This window comes from Corvus hawaiiensis, chromosome 7 (genome assembly GCF_020740725.1).
Source record: "Corvus hawaiiensis isolate bCorHaw1 chromosome 7, bCorHaw1.pri.cur, whole genome shotgun sequence".
Lineage (NCBI taxonomy): Eukaryota > Metazoa > Chordata > Aves > Passeriformes > Corvidae > Corvus > Corvus hawaiiensis.
The window spans coordinates 3,169,607-3,196,195 of NC_063219.1; the positions used below are offsets into that span (position 1 = coordinate 3,169,607).

General features: G+C 44.9%; 2 protein-coding genes and 1 long non-coding RNA gene across 7 annotated transcripts in view; 1 reads left to right on the forward strand and 2 right to left on the reverse strand.

The window, feature by feature from the left end:
- VWC2L (von Willebrand factor C domain containing 2 like) overlaps window positions 1-18,856 on the reverse strand; it is a 47,958-nt gene extending 29,102 nt beyond the window's left edge. For 2 of the 4 annotated variants that reach the window (XM_048309630.1, XM_048309628.1), the window contains exons 1-2: window positions 18,398-18,856; window positions 15,836-16,302 (exon numbers count right to left, since the gene is read on the reverse strand). In XM_048309630.1, coding sequence (XP_048165587.1) covers window positions 15,836-16,246 — 411 coding nt within the window. In that variant the 5' untranslated portion in view covers window positions 16,247-16,302; window positions 18,398-18,856. Of the gene's footprint in view, window positions 1-15,835; window positions 16,303-18,185; window positions 18,315-18,397 lie in introns of all 4 variants that reach the window. The other 2 variants (XM_048309627.1, XM_048309626.1) reach the window with 2 other exon arrangements.
- On the forward strand, window positions 18,635-26,394 carry LOC125328645. The gene is made up of 3 exons (XR_007204789.1): window positions 18,635-18,714; window positions 25,721-25,808; window positions 26,211-26,394. It is a non-coding gene; the product is annotated as an uncharacterized LOC125328645 (long non-coding RNA).
- The window catches only part of SPAG16 (sperm associated antigen 16), a 359,782-nt gene continuing 352,840 nt past the window's right edge, over window positions 19,648-26,589 (reverse strand). For both annotated transcript variants that reach the window (XM_048309624.1, XM_048309623.1), the window contains one exon: window positions 19,648-19,984. In XM_048309624.1, the coding sequence (XP_048165581.1) occupies window positions 19,803-19,984 (182 nt within the window). In that variant the 3' untranslated portion in view covers window positions 19,648-19,802. The remainder of the gene's footprint in view (window positions 19,985-26,589) is intronic.

Sequence of the window (26,589 nt, forward strand, 5' to 3'; positions counted from 1 at the left end):
TGCTGGGATGGCCTGTCCATCCCCCGGCCTCTTGGGGTATTTCATTCCCACTCTTCAGGGCAGAGGGGAATAGTGTTGGTCTTGGAGGGGCAAACCCATTTTCTTCTGTGTTTGTGCAGCACCTGCATCAGGGGTCTGTGAACACTCCCATAACACAACCATGAGATCTCAACCTGGCCCCTCTTGTGCTTGCTTCAACAAGGCTTGTGAGCAACAGGCTCACATAAAATACGTAAATAATTAAGAGACTGAGTAATTCTGCTGAGTAAGGGAATTCTGGATTAAAGCACCCAGCTAAATGGTTTTGTTTCAGCACCATCAATTCAGCCAGGAATCTCTATCCACCTCCAAATTGCACAGTTGTTACTGTCTCAACCTTTAAAAAGCTGCAAAAATCTGTTGAAAACAGAAAGGTCAGTGTTTTAAGGCTCCCAGTGACTTATGAGTGTGCAAGCGTCATGAAAGCATGGCAACAGAGCTAAGAAAGCAGAATAAGAGGAGAATTGAAAGGAAAGAAACTTCCTTTCAGTACCAGCAGGTTTGATATGTAACTCCCAATTTCTCAGCATCCATCACTAACATTTCAATGAGTAAATGTGGGTATTGGAAAAAAAATTCTGGTTTATGTGAACCTGCAGCTGTGGGAATTCCTCAATATTAAAGAATTAAGTGGGATGCAAAGAAAGAAGGATTCATCCTGATGTGTTTCAGACCCCAGTGATAGGTCACTCATTTCTACAAGACAGATACAACCTGCGAGCCCTGGTTCTGGTGTGTAAAAAGCTTTTCAGTTCACCTCCAAGAAGCTCTGTGTGTCTTGAGTCTAATAATTTATTCCCAGGAAATTCGTTTCTACCTTAAAATGCACTAATTAAACCTTCCCTTGCTTTGTCTCAGCATCTGCAGTCTGTAATTCCCATCACCACTCATTTGCTCACGGCTTTGGCAATTTAGATAAAATCAGCACTCCTTGAGCAAGGGAAGAAGTGTGTGGAGGTGGAATTCCTCTCTCTAATTATCGTTCCTCTTTCAATTCTGCTTTGATTTCTGTCTGAAGCACCAGGAATCTAAATCTAAATTTGACTGACATTTCTTATTCAAGGCTATTTAATAAGAAGAAGCAATACAAAAGAAAATAGAGATATTTGCTGAGGGATCAATAAGAAAATTGCTGCTTTGTTTTTACTCATTTTAATCACTAATTATATGAACAGCAGAACTAGATCTTGTGATTTGTGGAAGCTTTCACTGATGTCTCCTCCAGGGCTTGCACCCATCCTCACTACTCCAGTGGCTGCAATGCTAAGAAATAGGTGAGGCTTTTCCAGGGCTGCAGCCCAATCTACAGCTCAAAGAGGATCAGTACAAGCAGAGCTGCCCCTGAATGACTCTGCGACTGAGCAAATGAGACATGACACACACATCTTCTGCCTCAGCGTTGGTGGTGTAGCCTGAAAATGACACTGTAATAAACCAGGATGTTGCCTGATGCTGGGAGCAGCTTTCCAAGAAGGAAGAGCTGCACGCAACCAGAGATGGAAAGCACACCCTGGCAGAACACGGAGCGAGCAGCCACCAATGAAAAGGCTGCTTTGGCACGAGCCAGACCCTTCTCTGCCACCTCCTCCTCCCTGCTGTATCAAGGTCAAGCCACTTGGTCTTGCCACCAGGATCTTCCTCTATCTGACCACTCAGCTCACTCGTCAGTGCCGCTTACCATGGGGGACTCCAGCCCTCCTGTCCACTTGGTTTATGAGTGTCTTGGCACTTTCTTCCATGGGATGTGCTTTGGGATGCGAGCTGCAAATCCCTGCCCATTCAGAAAGGACTCTGCCCCAAGCACACTGATTGAGCATTTTGAAACTGTGGTCTGCAGGCTCTGCATCCAAGCTATTACTTTCCCTGGTGCTACCCTTCTTGTGGAAAAGCTATGGGACACTGGCCAAAAAGTCCTCTATCTATTGGTACAGGCAGCAGGAAGACCAAGCAGCAAAATGACAAATTGGGAACCAATGAAAAACAGGGAACCAGCAGAAGATGTCCTGAAGTTTTGTCTCCTGTTTCCTGATTTAAAGATTTATCCCCCATGAAAGAGGGGTGGTTTACACTTTCATAGTCACTGAAGTTCAAACAACAGTTTCAGAAAAGGAACTCTCATCCCTATTGAAGGAGAATACTGAAAAAATACAGCAGGTTTTCTGGAGCAGGAAGGAGAGAGGACACCATCCTGTATGGACAGTGCAAATGCTTTATTCGTGTCCCTTAAACTGATGTTCTAGAAACAGTGCTAAGATTAAAGGATCACAAAAGGTGGTAATTTATTTACTCCCCTGTCCAAGGCAGAATAATCTCTTAGAAAACTCTCTAGGGAAGGATTTATTAGCCAGGATTTCAAGAGCTGTTGGTGAAGAAACATTCTTCTGACCCTTGCCCAAAAGAAAAGGGTGCCCACGATGCCCAGCCACAACACGGATACACGTCTGCACCATTCCATAGTCCTGTACTGCTCAAGGTATGATTCCAGAAATGGCTCTATCAGGAGCAAACGTCTGCAGAAGGTATCAGTCAGCAGAGCAGTTTGACTTGGCCAAACCAGTGCAAAGCACTGAAACTCTTTTTGCCCCATCTCCACTTCTAAAGGGGCTGAGAGCGCTGACCCTAAGAGCCAGTGGGGTAATACGTTCTTGGATGTTGTTGTCAGCATAGTGGCCAAGTCAAGCCAAGCTGGTGGGAAGCAGATGTGGCCAACATCTATCCACCACTCAAGGGCTTTTAACAGCAGCTGAAATGGGACACAGAGCACAAAGGACCTTCTCAGTCTCAGCACTGACCCTGATGCCCCTCTCCTTCAGCCAGTCAGTTCAAAGAGACCGGAGCAGCACAACCCATTCATAACCACCCCTGAGATCACAGCCCAATTTCTAGTTCTCTTCTGTTCTACTGATCTCAAGGAGGACCGCGAGCCCCTGCTCCTGTGTGGGATGGCCCCATCACACAGCTCGGGATGGCCAGAGGAGGGAGCTAGCACTCGTTCTGCTGTGCGGCTGGAAAACCTGAGTCGCAGGTGCTGTCAAATGGGAAACATCTGCCATCAGCAGAGTTTGCTAACAAAGAAAGAAGGAAGGAAAATTAGAACAGAGAACAGAAAATACACATGGCTAATAAAGATTTTATGTGTGTGAGCACATAATGATAAACTTGACAGATGATATAAACAAACACATGAAAAAGGCAGCAAAGGAAACAGAATGAAAAACAAGGTACACCCTGGGCAGGGGAAATCGGGAAGCCGAACAGGATATGGGTGCCCTACCTCCTAATCTTCACTCTCACACCCATACACACCAGCTCCGCACTGCTTTCACCCTCTTTTTGGAAGCAAATGCCAGCACACATAGGAACTATGACTGCTAACATTATGCAGCTACTCCTCTCAGTGATAAGCTACTCCTCTCTTACAGGGTTGGGCACCAAGTGGGTCCTTCTTTAGTCAGCTACAAGGTTCCAGAAACCCACAGAAATTTCATACCTCTGAGAGGTCTATTTTGTGAGCAGGCCCTCAAGTCCTCTAAAAGGACTGGTGGACAGCCAGAGAGATCACTTGATCTAACAATTCTTGAGGAAATGGCCTACAAACCTGATTATCCCCAAACCTGAGGGAAGGGTGGAGAAAAGAAAATTAAAATCTGGATATAGAACTCAACGTTTAAATCTACTCTTTTATGCTTTTCTACAGCAGAAGAGATCTGAATCAAACGTTTTTAGACCAAGGCAGCTGGTACAATCACACTAATAACTGACACACAAAACTTCAAGATTTTTGGCAAGATCTTGCAAGAAGCTTCTGCAAGAAACACCTCAGTCATCTCATTTAGTCATAGGAATTCTCTTGTTGCAAGTACTTACTGAACCTCATCTTCATATTTCTCCCTTAGCTCATGCCTTGCCCTCAACTACAGCACCTAAGCCACCTCTCTGCTGCCCTGAACATGTGAAAGGCTTTCCTGTAACATGTACATTGCCCTGCAAACGCTCATCACAGAGTGGTGAATATTCTCCCTGAGAGAATGGAGGAAGTATATCTGTATCTATAAAACATCCTTTTGCAGCCCTCCTCCTGCCTGCCTGCAATCAGGATTTCTCTGTCTGTATGTCTGCTTGTCCGTCACTCTGAGCTGCTTCTACACAAACAGCTCTGGAGAGGGGGAAAGGGAGGGATTTACCTAAGACAAACTAAAAACCCTGAAGATGACATCTGACTGACACTTTTTCTTCACCTGTTTGTTCTGTCAATCAATAAGAACCAGTTTTCCTCACTTTTCTGTTCTGCTGCCACACTGACAAGGCTAACTAGTTTTCATGTCACGCAGCTCAGGAAATGTCTCAGACCAAGTTTCAAGGCTGCAGTTCCCTGTGATCAGTTGGGATTCTTCCAGCTGGCTTCACTCATATTTGGGGTTTGAGGCTCATACCCCTCCAGGAGCTGTGAAAATGCTGCTCATTTTCCAAGCAGCCTTCCAAGACTAAAGTGCTATTTGGCACCTGAGTATTTCAAGAGCCAGTGGATCTTGCATGAATAAAACTGACTGTACAGAGACCTGTTACTCCTGGAGACTTTCCACTCCATGAATTTAGACGCCAGCTCCTCCAGGCATGTTTAGCACAGTCATTTCCTAACACTTTGGACCTCTCCTCACTTTTCCAAGAAAAGGCCTTGAATCGTGTGGCATTTTCTTTGTACCTGGGTTTTCAGCCTCATGGAAGAAGGTTTACATCTTTGCCGGAGCCAGGCTGCTCAAAGCCTGAGATCCAGTTATCAGGATTTGTTGTGCTGCTCTCTTCCCCCTCCTTCCTACAGCTAAGCCTGAAAAGGGTTTTTGTACAAGCATGTCCCATAATCCCATCCTGGAAGGCTTCATCTCATTGACAAGGTCCCATGAAGTGGTATGTAAGGACCATGTTCTCGTGCTGCCTGACACACAACAGCCCTTCACCAGTCACACACAGCTCTACCAGACAGGTAGAGAGCAATACAGACTTCACAACTATTGTATCAGGAACCCTGGACTTTTCTTTTGGGGAACGAAGTAGAAAAGCTACATGTAAGGGTTTACAACCATCTAATCATGTTGCAATGCACCTACTGATCATCTTGCAGAGGCTGTCCAAGTCAGTGGAAGACAATCCAAGTATTTCCACTGAATTGAGTATACCTGGTTTTGGGGCCTTTTCAGAGTCACAGGTGAATTTACAACATGGTCAGAATGACTGGAGAAATCTGCTTGGTTGACTGGCACTTGAAGAGGGGTATAAGCACAAAATTAAGCCAGTGGCCTTGTTAGAATTCTGAGCCCTGGGGAAACCCAAGGAGCCATCACATCAGAGCAAAGGCAGAGGAGATGCCGGGACTCTTGGTACCACTGCAAACCAAAATCAGGCATGTCAGCTCCCAGCTCCTTCAAACACCAAAAAGGACATGGTAAGGATGTGCCTCTTCTAGGTGATACTGCAAAGGGAAAAAAATGCTTCTCATGGCAGTTTTACTGAATATGGAGTTGAAATGCTTTCTCCCCCTTCGAGAACACATTAGAAAAAGAAGTGCCAACCCCTTAAAAACAAGGTGCCAGCCTCTGCATTTCTGCTGATGCCACAGTGGTTTGGGATGCAATGGATCTCACCTGGCACTTCTGCACACCCTGCCATAGATTCAGATCCACGAGCTGTATCCACACACACCTCCTGCCTACACGTCTGGATGTGTCCCATCCCCTGCAAGTGCTGGGCTCCAAGGAAAGGAAAACTGAAAACCATCGCTGCTGTCAATCTCTCCCACTTCTAGTTTCCAAGAGACTTGCAGAGATAATCCCCTCAGACAGGCTGGACTGATGGCATCCTGCTCAATGCAGACAAAACAGCAGGAAAAGCAGAGCGATGCAGAGTGATGTCTGTCAAATTGGGCACTTACATCTTAAGAGGAGCTGTAACTTTTAATGATACTAAGGACAATGGCAATTCTGATGGAAATTATCTCTGTAGCTACAGTTTCAGGTGGGGAATGTATTGGCAGGAAGCAAGAAAGGAAAGAAAGTTTGAAAGGACCTGATGAATAAATTTGGAGGCAAAAACGGCTTCCGCATTACGGCTGAGGTGGGAGGTCATAAACCAGGGGAGAGGAATAAAAAAGGAACTGGGATAGCATTCATCAGAGATACTCCTGGAGGAGAAATTAGAATCATTTTCATTGTTATTGAAATTGCCTGTGATCTCAGGCAGATTAGCAGAAGATTGCAGGAAAATTCAGAGAGCTTTCAGCTGAGAAATTTTGCAGGTGCCAAACTTGTGGAGAAGGAGCTGGTGAACAAGTCCCACCTGAAGATGAGACTGAAACCCGCCCACTTCTCTTTTGGGCTGCTCACTTGGCTTTCACTATTAGCAGCACATAAATAACCATCTAATTTGTGTTAAAAATTTGGTAAATGGCTCTTCTGTATGTGCCAATACATAAACTTGCAAAGGGCAAAACTTTCTCTCATTTCTGTCACTTACTTAATAAAATAAAAATCATCCAGCCAGCTAGTGGAGATACAATATCAATTATAGTACAGAAACCATAACCACTTAGATTTTCCATAGGTGGAAAGTTGCTCAAATAAACAATCTGTTAAGTAATCGTAGACAAGCACACTCACTGAAAACACCATCAGGTTGCAAATGACTTTGCAACAGGAAAAAACGACTAAGTCATTAGATAATTTATCTGCAGTGAAAAAATTGGAGCGGTATCCTACTTATATGGAGCACTAGCAATCCAAATGAACTTTGCCATCCAAAAATTGAAAAATGTTTGCACCACAGTGCAGATTGGCTAAACCAAGGACCTGGCTTTCAAGAAGCAGAAGAATCAGATGCTGAGATCCTGTTTTTAAAGGAGCCCTCAACACACACACAAATATTACTAACATAAAAGTCTTTCCATATGCTGGTGACCAGGCTTGGATTCTGGAGATGGAAAGGCACAGGGATGCTCTAATCGCCCCAGGTCGTGTATTCCTCTCCTCCCTTCATTCCCAGGCCATGCCTGTCCATAACCAGAAACAACATTATCCTTGCCATTTTTTTGTAAACATTCCTGGGGCGCTCTACAGATCAGTAAGGCAGACAAGGGGCACAAAAGATGTGCCTCATCCTGGGTATCCTGGGCCCACATCTGATGAGTCAGGATTGTGACGGCTTTAGGAGCTTTTTACTCATAGATTTGATCTGTGCCACACAATTTGATGAGTTTAAAAGGCTCCTGGAACCATGTCTGGATCTGAAGAGTAACTCCTCCATTAGCTGATGAGAGAGACAACCTTGAGCCAAGTGCTGGCCCCTTTTCCACCAGAGCCGTGTATCTGCAGTCTCGTGGTTGCTTTTCTCTCCCAAGAGCAGTAGCAAAGCTCTTTGTAAAAACATGACTTTGCACTTCTTCCATAAGAACTCTCTCTTTGCTTTGATATAGGTCTCATTTTATTCCTTACAATAGTTGCACCTCACCTACCCTGGGGCTGAGGGGACTGGAGCTCTCTATTACTTTGGTGATAATTTTTATGACTAGATTACAATAGTTTTTAGTTCAGACATGCCCAGTGCCCAGGGAAGGGGACTCCTTCTGAAAGGTTACGGATATGACAGAGGGGACTGTGGCTCCAATGTGCGAAGTGCAGCCCTGTTCAGACACAGACAAAATGTCTTTGTGTGCTTCATATTTGTTAAGCTCCTTTTAATGTCAGCAGGGAAAGTGAGCCCAGCTGGCAGCTTTCTGCTCTCCACTCCCTCCTGGTTGGCTTTTGCTATGAAGGAGCTGTATCTAGCAGAAAGCCTCCAGGAGCAGGGAGAAAGGAACCGAGGACCTGGTCAGAAAGGTGATCCCTTTTACATGTGTTTTCCCTATACCTGAGTCTGCTTTTTCCTCCTTTGTCCACAATGAGAGACAGGAGAAGGTGGCGAGATCAGCTCCGGGTACTGATAAAACACTGAATTTCTATTATGGAGGTAGGTATAATACAATCAGTCATCACTGGGGAGATTTGGACCTTGGTCCCATTCCTTCTCCTCAGTTTCCGACCTGGCTTGTCAGCTAGCCACAATACTGGCCGGGCTACAGATTTATAACGGTGAGGGACTGTTTTACTCACAAGATACCCAGGTGATAGTTATTCAGCCTAGCTGAACACAAACCTTGAGCCACTGTGCTTTGCTCCAAGACAAGCTCCATGTCCCCACACACTCAGGCAGCTGGAAATCAGCAGGGTGATGGACTGGTGGGTGACTCCTGGCTGGAGCAGCAGCCAAGGGCACACGGGAGCTCCTCCTGCCCCACACCGCAGACTGCAGTGCTCCATCACCCTCAGCTTTGGCCTTGCCTGTGGTGTTGCACCTCTCGTGCCCTAAGGGAAGCTGCTCCCTGGTACTGCAGCAGGAGCTCCTGCATCCCCTTGGCATCCCCACACGCTGCCTCCTTCCCCTTGGAGGAGCAGCTCCCTCCTGAATGCTTGCCTCAGCTCAGCAGCATGCAAACTCCACAGAGAAGTATGTCACTGGTACTAAACTTCACACCAGTGTAACATCCCAGTGCATCACTTGGGATCCACAGAGATGCAGCAGTTCAAGGCAGCAGAGAACCTGCAGCTCTTTACAAGCTGGCACCAAGGAGAAGGCATTTTCCAAATCATCCTGTCTGCCCCTTGCATCCAGTGCTTCATGGCAATGCTTAAACCCTCAGGAGAGGAGCCAGCAAGGTCTGGAAGGTTTCTGTCTCTCAGGGGATGTCATCATTTGGTTATGAGCACAAGCTGGGAAGGATGTGAACTGAAAATAGGTTTGAATGGGTTATCTGTGATGAAAGAATACACTGGAGTCTGCTTACACAGGGAGCACACTGGGCTAACCCTCAGTCAGAAAGGTTTGCTGACTGGGATGACCACAGTTAGCAGACTGCAAGATTCCCTGCTTTCAGGACCTGTTTCAAACCCTATTGCTTCTCCAACCATACTGATTTTACTGTAATGCCCAAAGAATTACCTCTGAAATTACCACAGAACAGAGTAAAGAAGTCTCATGTATCCTTATTTTGCAAGTAGACTGAGCATTGTCACTACATAACTTATCTAATTACAGTTTTTAAAACAGTAACTAGAATAATTGGCTGATTGAGCATTATTTCTAATGAATACAATTCTGCATAGAGCACATTCCAGTGGCAACAACACATACCTGCACTTCCCCACGCTCTGGTAGGAAATAGTTTCCTAAAACCTTCTCACCAATGAGCTGTGAATGTTTCTAAAGATGACATCCTTCTTCCTAAGCTGATGACCTGAGGGTCACCTGCTCACCAGCCCCACAGAAACACCCTGAGTGACAGAGATGAACAGTTTGGGAGAGCCAAGGGATGAGCAGTTCTCTCCTTGGCCACACTGAGCATTATCTGGCACAATAATAAAGCCTCAGACTTGATTTTACCACTCTTGGAAGGATTTGGTAACACCTGCATGTCCTACATATCCTATTTTCTTAACAGTTAGGCTCCAGCAGCAATGGAGGGAGGGCAGGGGAAGTGCCAGAGCTTCTCCTCTGGCTGTGCACAGATATCCCCTCTCCTTTGGTAGCTCCCTGGCCAGCCTCTACTCTAGAAGCAAGCAGAGCTGATGGGCTGTTTCCTGGAGTGAATAACTCAAAGCCCAGCCACAGCTCTGGCAGTACAAATGCTGGGCACACATTAATTCCTGTGTCATATTTACTGGAAAAATACCAATCCTTTGGGATTGCACGTACAAGCTGAATTCTGCACTGGGATTCTGCACCGTGACTAAAACAGGGGGCTTGTGCTCAGTTCCTGCTGATTCTGAATTGTGGGGATGCTCAAGTTTTGGGTCTCACCCATTTCAGTGCCACTGAGCTCTGAGCTTTTGGGGCCTCCCATGTATTGCTGTGATCCAGGGAAGAAAATTCCATGGATTTTTTTAGCCGAATTCTGAATAAAGCCCATCTTCTTTCACCTACTGTAATGACATATTTGCATAATGTGATATATATGTTACAAAATCAGTAGCTAAGTACATAGCATAATTTTAAAAACAGGTTTCACTATAGATCAATATGTGACAGACCTATCTATTTTAGTATGTTTTCTTGCTACCAATTATGACAGAAATACAGTAAGTCAGTAATTTTAGATTCCTTTGCATAGACATTGTCACTGTAATTTTGCCAGGAGGAAGATAATAAATCATACTTTTCCATCTGACTGATGTTCTGTTTCCCCTGTCTGATTTCAATGGCTGTATGCTATCTTCAGAACTGGCATTGTTCATGCCTCCTTTTATTAAAGCACAGGCACGTTATTGAATTTCTTTTGTATTACGATTTTCTAGCCATATGTGAAATTGCAGAACACACAAGAAGAAGAAGGGAAAAAAAAAAAAAGAAAAAGCCCCACTTGTTTGAGTCATAGTAGAAAAAAATGCTGCTGCACACATCTAGGAGAGAAAAATGCCAATATTAAAACGGAGGTCACGTGCTGGCCCTCTCCACCCAGGGCTGCCACACTCTTGTTTCTCACCTAAGAGCACCACCCCATCAGTAACACTCTGGAACATCTCAAGTGCTCCATTCATATTTGATAAGCTTGCACTCCTAGGCTGGGTACCTGGTGGTCTGAGCCAGGCTGTTGTTTATACCACTTAGTTTCTATTTCTGGCACAGTTCTGGGGGTGGGGAATCACTTTTTGCTTTCACTGCCTCCTTTTCTCCAGCATCAGGATGGACACACTGCGATTCAGGGGCTGAGAGCTGCTGGGATAGCAGCTGCATACCTGCCTGCATGTGCCTTTTGATGAGAGGCCTTGCTTTGTTCAGTTATATCCAGATAATTGCATTAATAAAACATTTTAAAGAGCATTAACAAAGGAGAAGGAGGTACCACTACTCTGAAGTAAAGGTTTCCATAATGAGCTGAGAATTAGTGTATGGTAATGCTGTGCTTATACAGTCCCTCATATATTTTGGCTTCTGATTACACCCTGAAGAACCCTGCTAGAGCTGTGTCCCCACTGTGCAGAGCACTGCTCGAGAAGACATAAAGTCAGCAAGATACAAAAACCATCACTGAAGGATTACAGGTGATTTGTGGACAAAACAAAGCAATGAACTTAAGATATAGTGGCAGGGAACAGGGGAAAGAAAAATAAAGCAGAACTTTAGCAACAAAATCCTGGCTTTTTTCAAGTCAGCAGAGATTTTGCCCTAGAAGCAAAAATTTCACCCTTCCTGCTTTTTTGTTGTTTTGTTTTTTTTTTTTTCCCAGTGTGGAGGAAAAGGCAAGGGCAAGAGCAAGGGCTGTTTTCCCATCTCTCCACACTTGTGCTGATGCAAAGGACAAATATTTGGGCATCATCTAGGGGCTTTTTCAGTGAGGATAGGTTTGGGAGGAGCAAAGGTGGAAGGGGAGAGGACAAGAAATTGGAAAAGTCATTGGGAAGGGCAGGCAAATAAAGTCAGCAGCAGAGGACAAGCACTGGCAGAGCCAATGGCTGGATTAAATTGCAGCTCTGTGCTTGGCAGAAAGGAGGACAGCCACTGAAGAGCACCCAAAAGATGTCCAGAGTGTTTCCCAAGTCCAAGTTCACAACTGCAGGGTGAAGCTGCTCTTCTCACTGGAACATCATCAGGAAGGCCAAAACCTCTTGTGTTCCCACCCAAAGGATAACTCACCCACTGTTCTGCCAGGCCAACACAGGTATTTTAGTATCTGTGCTTAGGAAATTTCTGCCACTGCCTTGGAGGAGGATGGCACGGTGCTCACCCTCCTGCAGGGACAGGGAGCAGTCCCTGCCTGTCAGTCTAACATGGAAACAATATTTCAAGATGTCAGCTTGACAATCTCTTGTGAGCTGACCATTTATCTCCCAGCAATGGCATTTTGCTACATACCCAGAGGTCTGCAGAAGGTTATTCTGGATGTGCCTCTGTTGGGCGATAAGAGACCTAGGAAGTTTCAGAGCTGATTATGGACTTTCCAAACTGACAGCCCAATCCTCTTCCAGTGGCTCCTCACAAATACACCGTAACCACTCCACAATTCCACTTCTCAAAGGTGTGTGCTTTTCTCAGCAAGTCGTGCAAGAGAGCAAAAACTAATCAGCACTTAGGGACTTAATCTTGCCTCAGTGACATTTGCAGGATTTCTCCATCAGCTGCCAATGAACATCCGTCACACTGGTGGAACACTGTCTCCTTAACTTTACATCAGCTGCTGGCTGGGAACATTCATTTAAGACACAACCATGTGTACTTAAAATAACCAAGACCAATCTCTATTTGCTTGTTTTGTCTCTCTGAGAAGAAAGGGGAGGGTTAACAACCTCCCGAAAGATCTCTGCTCCTACAGGTGAGTGCAGAGCACTCGGAACTCAGACCTTACCCTCCAGGACTGAAATCAAAGCAAGGATGATGTGCAGGAGAAAAAACAGCTGCCAAGTGACCTCGGGAGTCCCTGCCAAATCCCTCTGGGGAAAACAGCCTAAGACTTCCAACATCCTTCACACCTTCCCTGCAGCCACCACAGCTGCCTCCACCCCTGCCCTGAGAGGGGCCAATGGGGACCTGAGCGATCACATTAGAGTCCAACAAAGAGAAAAGCAGAAAACAGGATGGGAAAGGGAGAGAGGGATCCCAGTAAAACCCACCAGACCTACCCTCTCTCCTGCTCCACAGGTATCAAAATCCTGACCACAGGGTATCAATCTGTATTTTAGATACATTTGAATCACACCATGATTAACATTAGAGAGACTGTGCTGGCCTCTCCTGCAGCGGTTTCCAGGTGGGACCACAGCCTCAGCCAAAGCTGGGGAAAAGTCCCACTGAAACCAGGGGGTGAAGCAGGCTCTGTATGGGCAGCTGTGGCCCCAAACCCACCAACATCTCCCAGGACCCATAACAGACCTATGAAGATGCTACATGGGTTACTAAGCCATCTGTCAGGGACACAAAATTTTACAAAAGGATACAAGAAAAACTCTTAATGGGTTTAGATTTACAACTGAACTTCAGCATTTCAGCTGTACATGTTAATGATTGAGGGCACAAGTATAAATATTTGGACAGCTGTCTAAGCTACATGGCTTGTTGTCATGTTTGTATTTTGTGCTTAGGACTGTTATGACTCAAAAAATCAGAGGTACAAAATCTGTTCACTAGAAGAAAGCTAAATATTCAAGAAATGGTCCTTTGTAACTACTCCTTTACCCTGAGAGCATCACAGTTACTGCCAGTGGTAAGAAAAAAAGATTAAATCGCATCTGGATTTCTCACCCCAAACCTAAGAAAAAATCTAGAAACAATACAGGTAAATTCACCCAACTGGAAGCCTCTCATAGATTTTGATATCCTAGAGAAAAAAAATCCAAGAGAAAAAAATTAATCCCAATTTGTGAAAGATCAGGCAGCTGAAATTTCTACAAGATGAGTCATTCCTGGCACACACACACAGACACACACTTGCAGAAGATTTTTAAATAGAGGCTAATTTCAGCTGAAACTCAGCAGTGACAAGCACTTCTATAGATGACGATTTGGAATCTACATACCAGCAAAAGTAAATCAAGTGGGTGAAAGGGTTCTGAGACCACATAAAACAGTGCCTCTGTTTCCACTGAAAGCAGCCCGGGTTTGAGTCAGAACAGCCTCTCGTCTTTGACTTCAGTGTGTGTACAATGGATGTCAGAAAGTTTGCAGACCTTATAAATTCAACGGGATGAGGGAAGGGAAGAACTCAGACCCTGTAAAACCTATGAACTGCTCAGGATTTCATCTCCAGGGATAGCAGGTAAAATATTCTGTTGAAATAAACAACAAAATGCTTGGGTGCCTCATAAAGACAAGACTTCAGAGCAGCAGCTTCCTCAGTCTTGAAGTTCTGTCTTTCCTATAGAATTTATAAAGTTATAGTTCACAGGTGCTTCTTTTTTTCCCACCAAACACCCCTGGGAATGTTCTTCCATTGTCTGACTCTCCAACAGTACTTTGAGGAAAAAAGCAATTCACTGTTTATTCTACGTAAACACAGAGATTTCCAAACATTGGTTTCTGCCCTATTCCACAACATATTGAGCTCTCAGCAAAACACAGGTCTAGGTCAAAAGTTTGACTGTCAGCTAAATTAAGTGTGAAGGATCTGTTCTGGACAGAAGGTTACTGTGTGTGAGAGTGGTGTGACACCACCTACTTTGTGCTTCTCAGAGGGTACTGGAACTTTGCTTTCCACACAATACCCCAAGTATTTGAATACAGCAAGCAATGAACCAGATGGCTCCTAACCTCTCCAATAGCATTCCCCCCTTGTATTCTGTTTCCCTAGAGTTTAAGCTGTTATCAGGATGAAATTATTTCTTTCAGGAAAAGTGATTACTACTTTTCCCCTTGATTCACATCCAAGAGACTTTAATGACACTGAAATCTCTTCAAAGAGTCCTTACAAATTTCTGCTTCCTAAAAACACGTCCTTGTACCTCTCACATAAAAACATGACCACCTAGGTGGGATATCTCACCACCTGACAACACAGCAGTCAAAATGGGACCACTGAAATGTGATCATGGGATGAACTTGGGCTAGGCCTTCTCAGGACAAGAAGAAACTGTTATCTGAGCAGTTCACAAGATCAGCATCTTCACATCCCTCAGAGAAGCAAAGCAGGTTGATCAGGGTGGCCCCCAGGGAGATTTTCCTCATACATTTGCTTTACCTTGTTTGTGACATTAAACTGTCTTGTCCAGACTCAGTGGCTGCAGTTTCAGATGGACAGAAAAAGATAAACATACACCACACATGATAGAAGAAAGGAACTACTAGCTGCTACCTTCCCTGAAAATGACAATTTCTGTGAAACAGGGAATTGCCACCTATGTTACCAAGAACTGGTGAAGTGCACAGACCTATACGAAATTATTTTCATTGCAGGAAAGACAGTAAACTGGCCAAGTGTATAATAAGATCAGGCACACAGCCATGAACAGTTATAGGCTGTTGTCAATTATGGAGGTTCAACTCTTAAAGCCACGTGAGCTGAAGAACAAACTTGTGTACCTACAGCTTTTCCAGCCCCTGTTCTTCATTGTGAAATGCTGTTTTTCTTAGCAGAATTGAAAGCACGGGATCAAACTCATTAGAATGAGAACTGCAGGTTGTGTAATGGTTTTGGAAAATACCATCTTGTTTTTAAGATATATTTCAGGATTTCTTTATGACATTCCTTACATGAACTCAACCATTACAATGAAACCCCAGGCTTCTCATTGCCTGAGATGCTCATCTGCCTAGGAGTTCATCTTCTCCATTCTAGACAGCCTTATCACAGTTGAAATGAAAAAATTAAATAGAGTTTACCATCTACTTATTTGCATGCTCATACAGTTATGAGTAACAAGTCTCAGCACTGTGCCATCAATATTTTGTTAACCAAATTGCAAAAGGGGTTCTTAAAAAGCACTCAGTACTGGTTTACACACCCTTGGGTAGTCCAGCATGATCCATGCTATGAGCAAAGGAGGCAGATGGAGAGGACTGGCAATTCCCACAGGGGCTTTTGACTGACCACTGGCCCCCAGGGAGTGCACATAAGGGGGAGGTGACAGCTTTTACATGAGCCAGATCTGCATCACAGCTAAAAATGACTTCAACGTCAGCATTCATCAATGGCAGTAAGCAAATACTGAGTGCCTTTGAGAGCTCCCAACAAAAATACAATTCCTAAAGCATACTAATATGAAATACTGAAGAAAGGGTTCCATACCTTAAATTCCTCCAAGATTTTGTAATTTTTCCCATGATATTCACAAAAGTTTTTCACTTCTTTGCATTCTGGACAGCATCCGTTGTGTTCCACTTTTGTGCACTTTGGGTGGATTTTAGGGCATTCTGGTTGATCGCAAACAGGTCCATCCTCAGTACAGACACAGGGACAGTTGGAATGTCCTGGGAAAAAGCGTTCTCCCAGTTTGTACACAAAGCCACTGTCATCCACACAGCCCTTCCCCCGGTAATCATCAAAGATCAGATTGTCATTACTGGAGGTCTGGTCCCCTTCATCAGCAGGGTAGTCTTCATGATTGATGGCAGCTGGAGTGACCAAACCAGGGAGCACAAACAGAAGTATCCAGGCTTCATGGATATGAAGAGCCATCCCCCTCCTCAGCTTCTCCATGGGACCTTAATGCCAGATACAAATAGTTGCTTCCATAGGGAGACCAGTGTTGTGGTCTGAAAACAAACAGTTTTAAGTGAGAATGAATTCAAATATTGACTTGTAAAGGTAATTGTTTCAATCAGCACCGAAAATAAATACGAGTTTTCAAACGGCACAGACAGCTATCACTGTTTCACTTGAATTAAACCTCTTCTTAACTATTGCTAAAGAGAACAAAGCATGTGAAATACCTAAATTAGACACACATGCCTGGACGCATATGACCACAAAATACCTCTGAAGGAATGGTGGCTCACAGAATCATCTAATTTCTACTTTCCTCATTTTTGCAGTTGTGTTTTTGGATGTACCAGAAATTAAACCAGCTGCCTGAAATCGCATGGTGATAGGCAGCTCAGAGGGTTTTGAAGCCAAGTTTAAGAACGGTCTAAACCTCCTGTGGTGGCCACTGTTCCTTAGTGCTACGTATGGAGCACAGCCCACTTCATTAAACCGAGGTGGGAAACCTGAGCTGAAAAAAGAGTTAAACATAATCTGTTGTCAGAACTGTGTCTGATCTGAAAGATGGTGCTGAGTTAAACTTGGGCTGCAAGAGGTGGAATACTACAGAATCTAATTTACAGCATTTCTGAAGACGGACTTCCGGGGCTACCAACACAGCCCAGCCTGCAGCAGGTACATTTAATTCCGACAGAAACAAAGATGCAATTCACCTTCTCCATTATTCAGCATTTCAGTAATTGCCAGCAAAAAACGTGGAGCACAGGATGTTAAATGCCTGCATAATGCATGGAGCCGCTGCAATGTGCCTGCCTGATTAAGCTGGAGCCTTTCTAAAACTTTGGGAGCGATGCAGCACGGCCTGACCTTCGGTGAGCTGTGCTGAAGTGGTGGAGCCCGGGAGGGAAAGGGGCTTTGGGTGACCCCCGGGAGAGTCGGCGCCAGGCGAAGGCTCCGTGCTGGTGTCTTGGGAGCACTTCTGGCTGCCCACGGTGCCACATCACTGCCACCAACCTGCCCACACACCAGCCAACAGCCAGTGCAACCCTGGCAGCAAACTGGTTTCTGACCTCTCTTAAAAAACCGGGGCAAAGTATTACAGGAAACTTTTAAATGAGATGAAATATCAGCATTACATGGACTGCAGAACTACGGAGGTAGATCCTGGCACAAATCAAAGAAAAAAGGACTGTTGGGGTGTGTGTGCCATCCCTTCTTTTCCTCCATTCCCAGAGCATGCACACACAGGCACACGGAGTCTACACAAACACGCATTAACCTACACACGCAGGCAAACATGCACTCCCCCGCACCCCTCGGGGAGACATTTTTTATATATTGGCATTTTTGGTGGACTGCAGATGTTCAGCAATTAATTCTCCCTTAATTGAAGCAAAAAAGCAGCAGCAGGAGGAGAAAGCTTTAATCCCAGAGAAGCAGCTAAGGGATCCTGTTGACAAAGCAGTTTTTCCGAAGCCACAACAGAGGGAGACACCGGTATTACACAAGCTTTATCAAATTCGAAAAGATATCTTCTTAATTGAAGTACTAGCTGTGTTTCCATCACAAGGACTATGCACCCTCTTGTTACTCCTATCAGCAGTATCTACTGTAACATGCTGTTTGGAAATCCAGCGATTCATGCAGATACGGCTGCTTTACATATCTACAGAGCAGAGAATCTCCCCACCTAACGCTACAGGTAGGTTGCAACACTGCAGATTTGTGGGCATTTAGGGTAAAAAAAAAAAAGCAGCAAACAAAGTAATTCATATCTGAGGAAATGTGAAATAATTTTGAGAATCTGTTGGAGTTTGATGAAGCAGCTCTCGAAACAAACGCGTGTGTATATATATGTATATAAAAGTTCTCCCCAGATCATAAATAAGAGCACTAGATTTTGCTACAGCAGCTGAGATGTCCCACAGCAACTCACAGGCACTCGGCTCGATCCTGGAAATCAGACAGACTGCAGACGTCTTGCACGGACACATTTCAACAAGTAAACAAATGCTGCTTGGCTCAGAATTAGTTTATATCTTCAACCTTCTCATAATTTCTCAACCTGAGGGAGGCCAGGATCGTAGGTAAGTCTCTGAAACGTTTCCATCCGCCTTCCCTCACCCCAAGTGAATAATTCACACCTACCTGATCAGGCTGGATGTGAAAGCTGAGACGGGTCACAGGCCAACATGGACTGAAAGGTCAGAAACAGATCAGTGAAAGCAGTTCCTCCTAATCACGTTTTCGGTGTTGACTCACGGACAATCCCTTTTCCTCCACCTCCCATCGCAAAACAGGGGAGCGCGGCAGCCCAGCAACCACAACATGAGAACTGAGCTTTAACCCGGCGCCGAGGATTCAGAGGGAGCAGGATTCAGGCGGTCCGGAGACTGCGATGCCGCGCAGAAACCCCGGTGCCAGCAGCAGAGTCATCGCGGCGAACTTGGGCTTCATCTCCTCAGGTCTCGGGGCGGGCGGGGGAGAGAAAACAACCCATCCCTGTCCCCTCCCTGTGCCCAGCGGATCTCCTGCGGCTCCAGCTTCGCCTCGGCGGGGGAAGGGGGGGGAGCGATCGCGGGTTAGGCGGGAGGCAGGCGGGGGAGGGCGGGCGGAGGAGCCCCGCGCCCGGCGGGCGGGCAGCCCCCGCGCCCCTCCGGGGACTCCCCGGCCCGGGCGTCGGCCATGCCCGCGCCGCGCAGCTCCGCGCTCCCTGCCTGCTCTTATTAGGATTAATTTCTTTTTTTTTTTTTGGGGGGGGGGGGGTGGTAAAAAAAAAAAAAAAGAAGAGCCGGGGGAAAAACCCAAAAAATAATGCAGGGCGGGGCGCCCCCGCCCCGGCCGCTGCTCCGCCTGCCGCTGGTTGGGGCGACGGCTCTCCTCAGAGCTGCCCCTCAGATCCACCGGCTCCCGTCGGATGCACTGGCTGGAGCTCCCGTCAGCGCGGCTTCCCTCAGCCCGCTTCCCCTCAGATCCACCGGCTGGGGCTCCCCTCAGCCCAGCTCCTCTCGGCCCCGCTCCCCCCTCAGATCCACCGGCTGGGGCTCCCCTCGGATCCACGGGTTGGAGCTCCTCTCAGCCCGGTTCCCCTCGGATCCGCGGGTTGGCGCTTCCCTCAGCCCCTCCGCGCTCTCCAGCTCCGGCTCATCGCCGCTGCCCTGGTGGTGTCCGGGAAAACATTCCCCATGGCCGCACTGTGGAAACTTCGCCTCATCTTCCTACAGGGCTCCGCCGGGGAAGGGGCGCCCCGGCTCCTGCGGCTCGTGCTGCGCTACATTAAAAATCAATCTCCTTGCAATTCGGCTGCGCTGGCATTAGGCGTCATTGTAAAGCTGTTTCTCCAGAAACCACCAAAAGAGAGATTCTTGGTGTTGGGGAAAACACGGTGACAACAGAAAGAAGGGGAAATTGAGCGGTTTATTTGGACAAAATGCTAAATAATGCTCCGTTTGGGCAAATATTCCCCGAACAGTGCAAACACGAGCTATGAACCTATAAGCCGGCGTTGCTGTTGTCGAACCGCTCTTGTGGAAGGCGATGAAGGCCACGTGTGTCACTGTGCTCGGGTCCAGAGGCAAACCCTGCCATCGGTGCCTGCGGAGAGCAGGTGATCCTGGCCATGGAAGCGCACGCAGCGCACCTCGACCCTGGGGCCCTGCAGGACGGAGAGCTGGCCCACGGCCAGGCACAGCACCTTGACGGAGGCCTCGCTGCTGGCCAGAGCCACCAGGCCACCTGAAACACAGAGCAAAGGCATTGAGGTTGGCAAAGGCTACACAAGAGAGCAGCGCTGGAAGTTTTGAGATGGTGGCTTTAAAGCCACACGTGTGTGTACTCCTGTTTCCTGAGATAAATTAACAGAAAGTTGGACAGATCAGTCACAATGAGATTGGATTTTGGAGCGATTAAGCCAGTCTGCAGACCTCATGTTCTCCTCACAAGGAGCCTGGCTATTTTGATAGAATCACAGAATCTGCTGAGTTGGAAGGGATCCACAAGTATCATCGAGTCCAACTCCTGGCCCTGCACAGAACACCCCAAGGGTCACACCGTGTGCTGAAGAATGTTGTCCAAATGCTTCTTGACTTCTTGTCAGGTTTGGTGCTGTGACCATTCCCTGGGGAGCCTGTGCCAGTGCCCAACCACCCTCTGGAGGAAGAACCTTTTCCTAATGTCCAACCTAAACCTCCCCTGACACAGCTCCAGGCCATTCCCTCAGGTCCTGTCACTGGTCCCCACAGAGCAGACATCAGTGTCTGTCTCTCCTCCTCACAAAGAAGTTGCAGACCCCTTATATCCTTATATCCTTATGGGAAAAAATGACGATAATCAAATCCTTCGTATAGAACAGGGTTTAAGCGTAGAAAAAATAAAGGAAAACCTAAAAAAGATTCTAAGGAGTTCTCAGTTTCCATGTGCTTTTTTGCAAATCAAATGGACTCAGTTTTCAACACTCCTAAGGAAGCAGGATGTGTTTATAAGTTTATTATTATTCCTGCTTAAATAAAAGCAGAGGTAATAGCTGGTGATATGTTTGAAACGCCTCTTACTTACCTAGCCTCCAGATAAAGATTGTCCTTTAGAAATTAACTATAATAACCATGAGTTTCACATACAAAAAACAAAAACCAAACCAAAACAAAAAATCAATACATTCATTTCAAAGCTGATGTGGCCCTAACAACAACGGGATCACTGTACTGTCAGTCGTGATCTTGGTCAAACACCTTTTTCTATTTGGAGCAGGTTCAATATACCCTTCAAATGATTACAGCTCTTCTTATGTATCGAGATTTTCTCTCTGAAAGCAAAGACACCACCAGAAGAAGAATAATTAATATTGACACTGACAAAGTCAACCTGGCACCAAGGTCATCATTTTTTGGGAGGATGATGAAAAACAGGAGATATTTTGCTATTTTTAATAACTCAGGTTATTCACCAAATAGCCAGTGGGAACATACTGCCCAACACACGTGAGCATGGAGGAATTTATCTGTTTTAACAATTTAGGGCCCTGGATGTGCCTATGTGATGCACAGTTTATCCAGGGAATATACTGTCCCTCCGTTCAAACTAGGTCATAACAATGATGTTCTCTGTTCTGCTCATGAAGATCTGATGGCTTCATTTCTCCATTTATCAAAAGAAACACGTAGTCTAAAACAGCTTACAAATGCACCAAAAATATTTAACCACAACTTATGCTTCGTGTGGTCATGGATATTTGTGTAAGAAGGCAACTAGGAAGTAGAGCTAACCATGATAAATATGCCCTATTTGCAAACCTTTATAACTACCCGGCTTCTTCATCTAGAACAAAGCCTGACACAGCAAAGATCTGTAGGATGGATTAGAGTGTCCAAAGCAGCAGATGTGAATATTTATTATAAACTCCCCTCCAGCAAGTCTTTGCTGACAGAAGCATTGCATATGGATTGCACTTGCAGCGAGACTCTCCAGGCAATCGCTGGATGACTTCTCCAGGAGCCAAACAAATGCCATTTCTCCAGCAGCCCTGACACCACAACAGCTGGGCAGGGGGCTAATGTCACTTCCAGCTTCTCAAAACCACTAATGAACCCAGTTGTTACAGAGAGGGACAGGCAGAAGAAAAGGTTTGGACAGCTGCAGTCCACTTCCAGAAAGTAAGGGCAGGACAGAGTGACAACTGAGACAAAGTTTCAGCTCATTCACTCTCTGGGTTGAGCAGGGCAGGGGCAGACCCCAACCGTGCATTTTTCTAAATGCTTTGCTAGGTAAGTCACATGCTTGAAGCAAAACCAGAGCACTCATCCTGTCAGTCCATGCCAGTATTCCAACAGTCCTGGGAAATGACAAAGCCAACAGGAAGATAGAGAGGGTCAATAAGAAACAACCAACTAGGAGGTGCAGCAGTAAACTGCACTGCCTTCATTGCTAGCGCTCACTGGGGAAAGATGGAGGTGCTCTAGGCAGCCCTGGTGAAGAATGATTCATTTCAGAGGGATTTTTCCCTGAGTTAGGATGTGTTACTATCGCTGACCATGAGTACAGCCACTTCCTGGCTCAGGAGCAGCAGGATGCACAGGCAGATGCATGTGAGGGGGAATGCACAAAATGACAACATCTCATTTCTGTCACCCTTTATGTCAGCACTGATCTACGGGCTCATAACAATTTGCTCATTATAATGTAAATTTACTCCCTCCTTCCTTCCAAAAGGAGATGTTTCATTTTGGGAAGAGGGAACAAATTGTGTTTTATTGCTCTTTCAAAATGTTCTCCAATTAGGAAAGCAAACAAAAACTACTACATAATTGTGATGCAAAGCTGTATTTTAATGAAGGATACTTACTTGTCACTAACAAAGGCACTTTGATATAACACTGGAAGAAGATAAAAGCCTGAAGATAGGTTGTTCGTCATACCTTTGACCCATCTGTCAGGTGGGGCTGGTCAAACTCACTGAACCCAGCAGTTAGGCTGATTTGCATTGGAATGAACAGATTCTGCTTAGAAGATGCAAAGTCTCCAAGACCTTGACCTCTAGATCTCCCAGCCTCTAGATCTCCAGCTCACAAGGCTCCCAGAACCTGCTCTGGATATGTTGGTGCACTTGGCAACACGGGGAGCTAAAGGGAAGCTTTGCTCTGGCTGGCCTCATGCCAATCCTGAGCTCAGCCTTCTTCCTCAACCTGGCAGACAAAGAGTGATGACAAAGCACATTGCCACCACAAAGAGACCCTACAGTAGCAGCCTTTGTACTAATCACAGCTGAGTTGCTGTTGCCCATTGCTAGAACACAAGTACTAATTTTTCTGATGTACCCCTATTATGTCCTTAGAATAACATAAGCTCTGACCATCTGGCCACTTGCTTCAAATAGGATGCAATGAGTTGGAAAAGGTAAAGAAAGGTAGCAAAGCCAATTAAAGGTACAAACAACTTCTGTGCAAAGAATCCTTATGAGGGATGACAATTTAGCTGAGAAAAAACTATTTGTGCACTAAAATGTACTTGGCTGATGCTGCTTACTCCATATGTAAACCTCAGGCTTCCGTCCTTCCTTTGGGACCCACAGAGAAATGTGGAGCCAAGCCAGACTCCAAACTACCCCCCAGGGGATGGTGAAACACAGGGTTTCCATGAAAATGCTCATCTGAATCCCATTTCAGCCAGGAGCTGCAGGGCAGCCAGAATCTGGAATCTCTGGACAGTCACCTTCTTGGACCAGACTGAATTTGCTCTGAGGAATCACTGCACTTTCAGCTCCTTTTTTTTCCCCAGCACTGGAATTAAGTACTGCTGCAGGTTTCCAGTCCCAGTGTCCTACAAAAAAAAGCTCTGTTCTTGTCTCCGGACTGGCAATGCTCTTGGATTTTGGCATTGATTAATGACAAATGCAGTGCAGTTGTTTGGGTTGGAAACACATTTGTACTTAGAACAATAAAAATCATCCATGCCCTTCTAGAAGAACTATTCATGCTACTAAAACTGTATCTCTACATTTTTTTTGAGACCAGAACTGAACCCTAAAATCATTTAGTACCTCAGAGATAGTAGTATTTTAATTTTTTTTTTTTTTTTTTTTTTTTTTTTTTAACTTTTAGGACACATAGCCCACTCTGGAGAAAATGAATTATCTTGTTTGAAAATCTGTTCTTGTAAATTTTCCAGAATGTACATAAAGTTATGGGCTTGATAAGGGCCATAGCCACAAAGTGCCAAAAGCAGGAATCTAGCAAAGAACTCACCAAATTTACTGGAGTGTTTGCACTGACCTAAACATGTGAACTTAAAAGCAAAGTTATTGCATTCACTGAGGGTCAGTTGTGTTGGATATAAGTAAGCATCCTGCTTCTTCTCATCTGCAAGGAACTTTGCGTACCTACGCCACTGTGTAAATCCTAAGGAACCAAAGCCCCTCCTGTGAATACAGTATGAAATCCATCTCCTAATTTGAACTGGTGGATAAATTTAAAATAGTGCAGGCGTGTTGAAGCAATCTAATTTGTTACTGCATTTCTTCAAAAGACAGAACTAGACAAGATTAATTTGCTGGGTTGATGGCTCCAAATTACTTGGGGTAAAAGGAACAAAACCTGTACTTGCCAAAAGACAGTTTGACAATTTATATTTCAAAAGAGCCTAACAGAAATCACAGCCACGATTACTGTCTTTGTACAATGAATTTTGAGTGAAACCTTGCCAGGACCATGTTACATACTGTTTTACATGTCCAAAAAGCTGGAAACTGTGACATCTTTGGAGCAAACCACCACCACTCCTCACTGGTGAGCCCTTTTATATGCCCATTAAAGCATTTAACTTTTCTTTGGGCAAACTAATTTACTAATTCTGTAACATTCCATTATCAAAATACTCTGAAAAGTTCTGGTTTAGCCTGCCAGTACTTCATGTTTCTGGAGTAGTCTAGCAGCTTCTTCAGTGCTAATAAAATAGTGTTGTAACCAAAGTCACAAACTCCACAGCTCCCCAGGCACATCAGGCTGAGACATTCTTCCTGATAACTGGCACTGTTTGCTCGCTTCCAGTAATATTTTCCATAGACTCAGCAACTCAGGCCAACTCTTCTTCTCCAGCAGAACAAGGACAGTGACAGATCAAAACCTCTCTTCACTGCTCCAGCAGCTCCTCCTCTCACAGACAACAGAGTAGTTGAGGAGCAGGATTTGGGCAGTTGCTTCTACTAACAGTACAGCAGTTACTTTAGACTTCCTTGCAAATAATTCCGATGTGATCGCTTCCCCAGTTTAAAAATTAATTGCACTGCCTAACTGTAAGCAAAGCATCCACCTTCAAAGACAAACCCAGCTACTTCTGGGTTTAAATTAAAAAAAAACCTTGCGTGGCTTGAAGAAATTCTGTTTATCATAACTGCATGAGACCATTCCTGATAGCAGAGATGAAGTAACATATCAAAGAAAGCAAGCAAGAAAAGCTTTGATCAATAGGGAAATGGTTTTTATACACATCAGAACCAATTTAAAGAATTCTCTAGGATCAATTTGGATAGACAGAAATGCTTCTCAGCATTTATTACCTGTGGAGGGAATATTGATCCCATCCATTGATTTCTCCTATGCATGTAGAGCAGCATCTGGTTTTGTTGTGTGGGTTTTTTTCCAAAGAGAGATGACCCAAAGTGGAAGGTATCAAGAAACTACTTGTATTTTAAGGACTTACATTAATGGTTCAACCAATGTCGTTACTCAGAACTTTTAAACTCTGTTCAAGAATTGTCAGAATGTAATTTACCTTAATTTTGGTACATGATTGTTAGTCAGTGGAATATATTTTAAGAGAAGTGGTTTTTTTTGAACCTTACTTACCAAAGGCTGCCAATTCCTTACGTAACACATTGCATCAAACATGTTTTCTTTCCTGTTCCCTTTTCAAAAGAATGTCTCTTCATGATAATGTTATAAATTGCACAGCCCTAATGGATTACATTCCCTCTGAATTAAGGTCTTTTGTCATTACTGGAGCTGCAACCATTTGCATCATCATGAGGATCCCTCAGCCTGAAGTCTCCTATGAACTGGGCACCTCTCAGGTGAGGTATGAAAGGCAGAAATACCCAGTCCCTCCGTTTAGTAGTCTGGCTAACACTTAGTTAATGTGCTTGGCTACATAAAAGTAGATGGAATATTTACAAGGGCTGCAAACTATGATTGCAGTGGCTGTAGATAAAACTCTTCATTACTGTCACACTAAGCAGAATGTTATTTACCAGGCAACTGATTTCAACATATGATAGATGGCGGACAGTTGCTTTTGTTCTATAAACAGCTTTCAACAAATATAACAACTATTTCTTCTACACTACGTTTTGCTAAGGAATGCACTTTTTAGACATTATTTTTAAGTCCTCTGTTCTCAAATGTGAGTAAAACCTCCTAAATATTCTCGTGGAAATAATGGTGGCGCCCCTCCTCCCTTTGTCTTCACACTCTAGATCTTTCAAGAGAGAGGGCATAGAAGAATAATCTTGAGCAGTTTGTAATTCACTTGCAGCAATTCACTAAATATTCTCAGTAATGGAGGCCAAAAGGCAAGCTGGGAAAGAGAGAAGACGTCCAAGAATCTGCTGATACAGGTGTTTAATAGACTGCTACCAAAATAAAATCCTTTTGTCATTCTCTCTAGTGACTTTTTTCTTTCCCCTTTCTCAGAAGTATTTAAATAGACATAGATTTGGCAAAGTATATTAGGGAAAATTAGCTCATCTCAGAGTGCACTTAAGCTCGTGACTCACCTTGTGCATGTGAAGTCATTCAACTCAGTGCAATCATGTGCTCAAATGAGGCAGGATCAGGGCATCACAAAGAGTCACT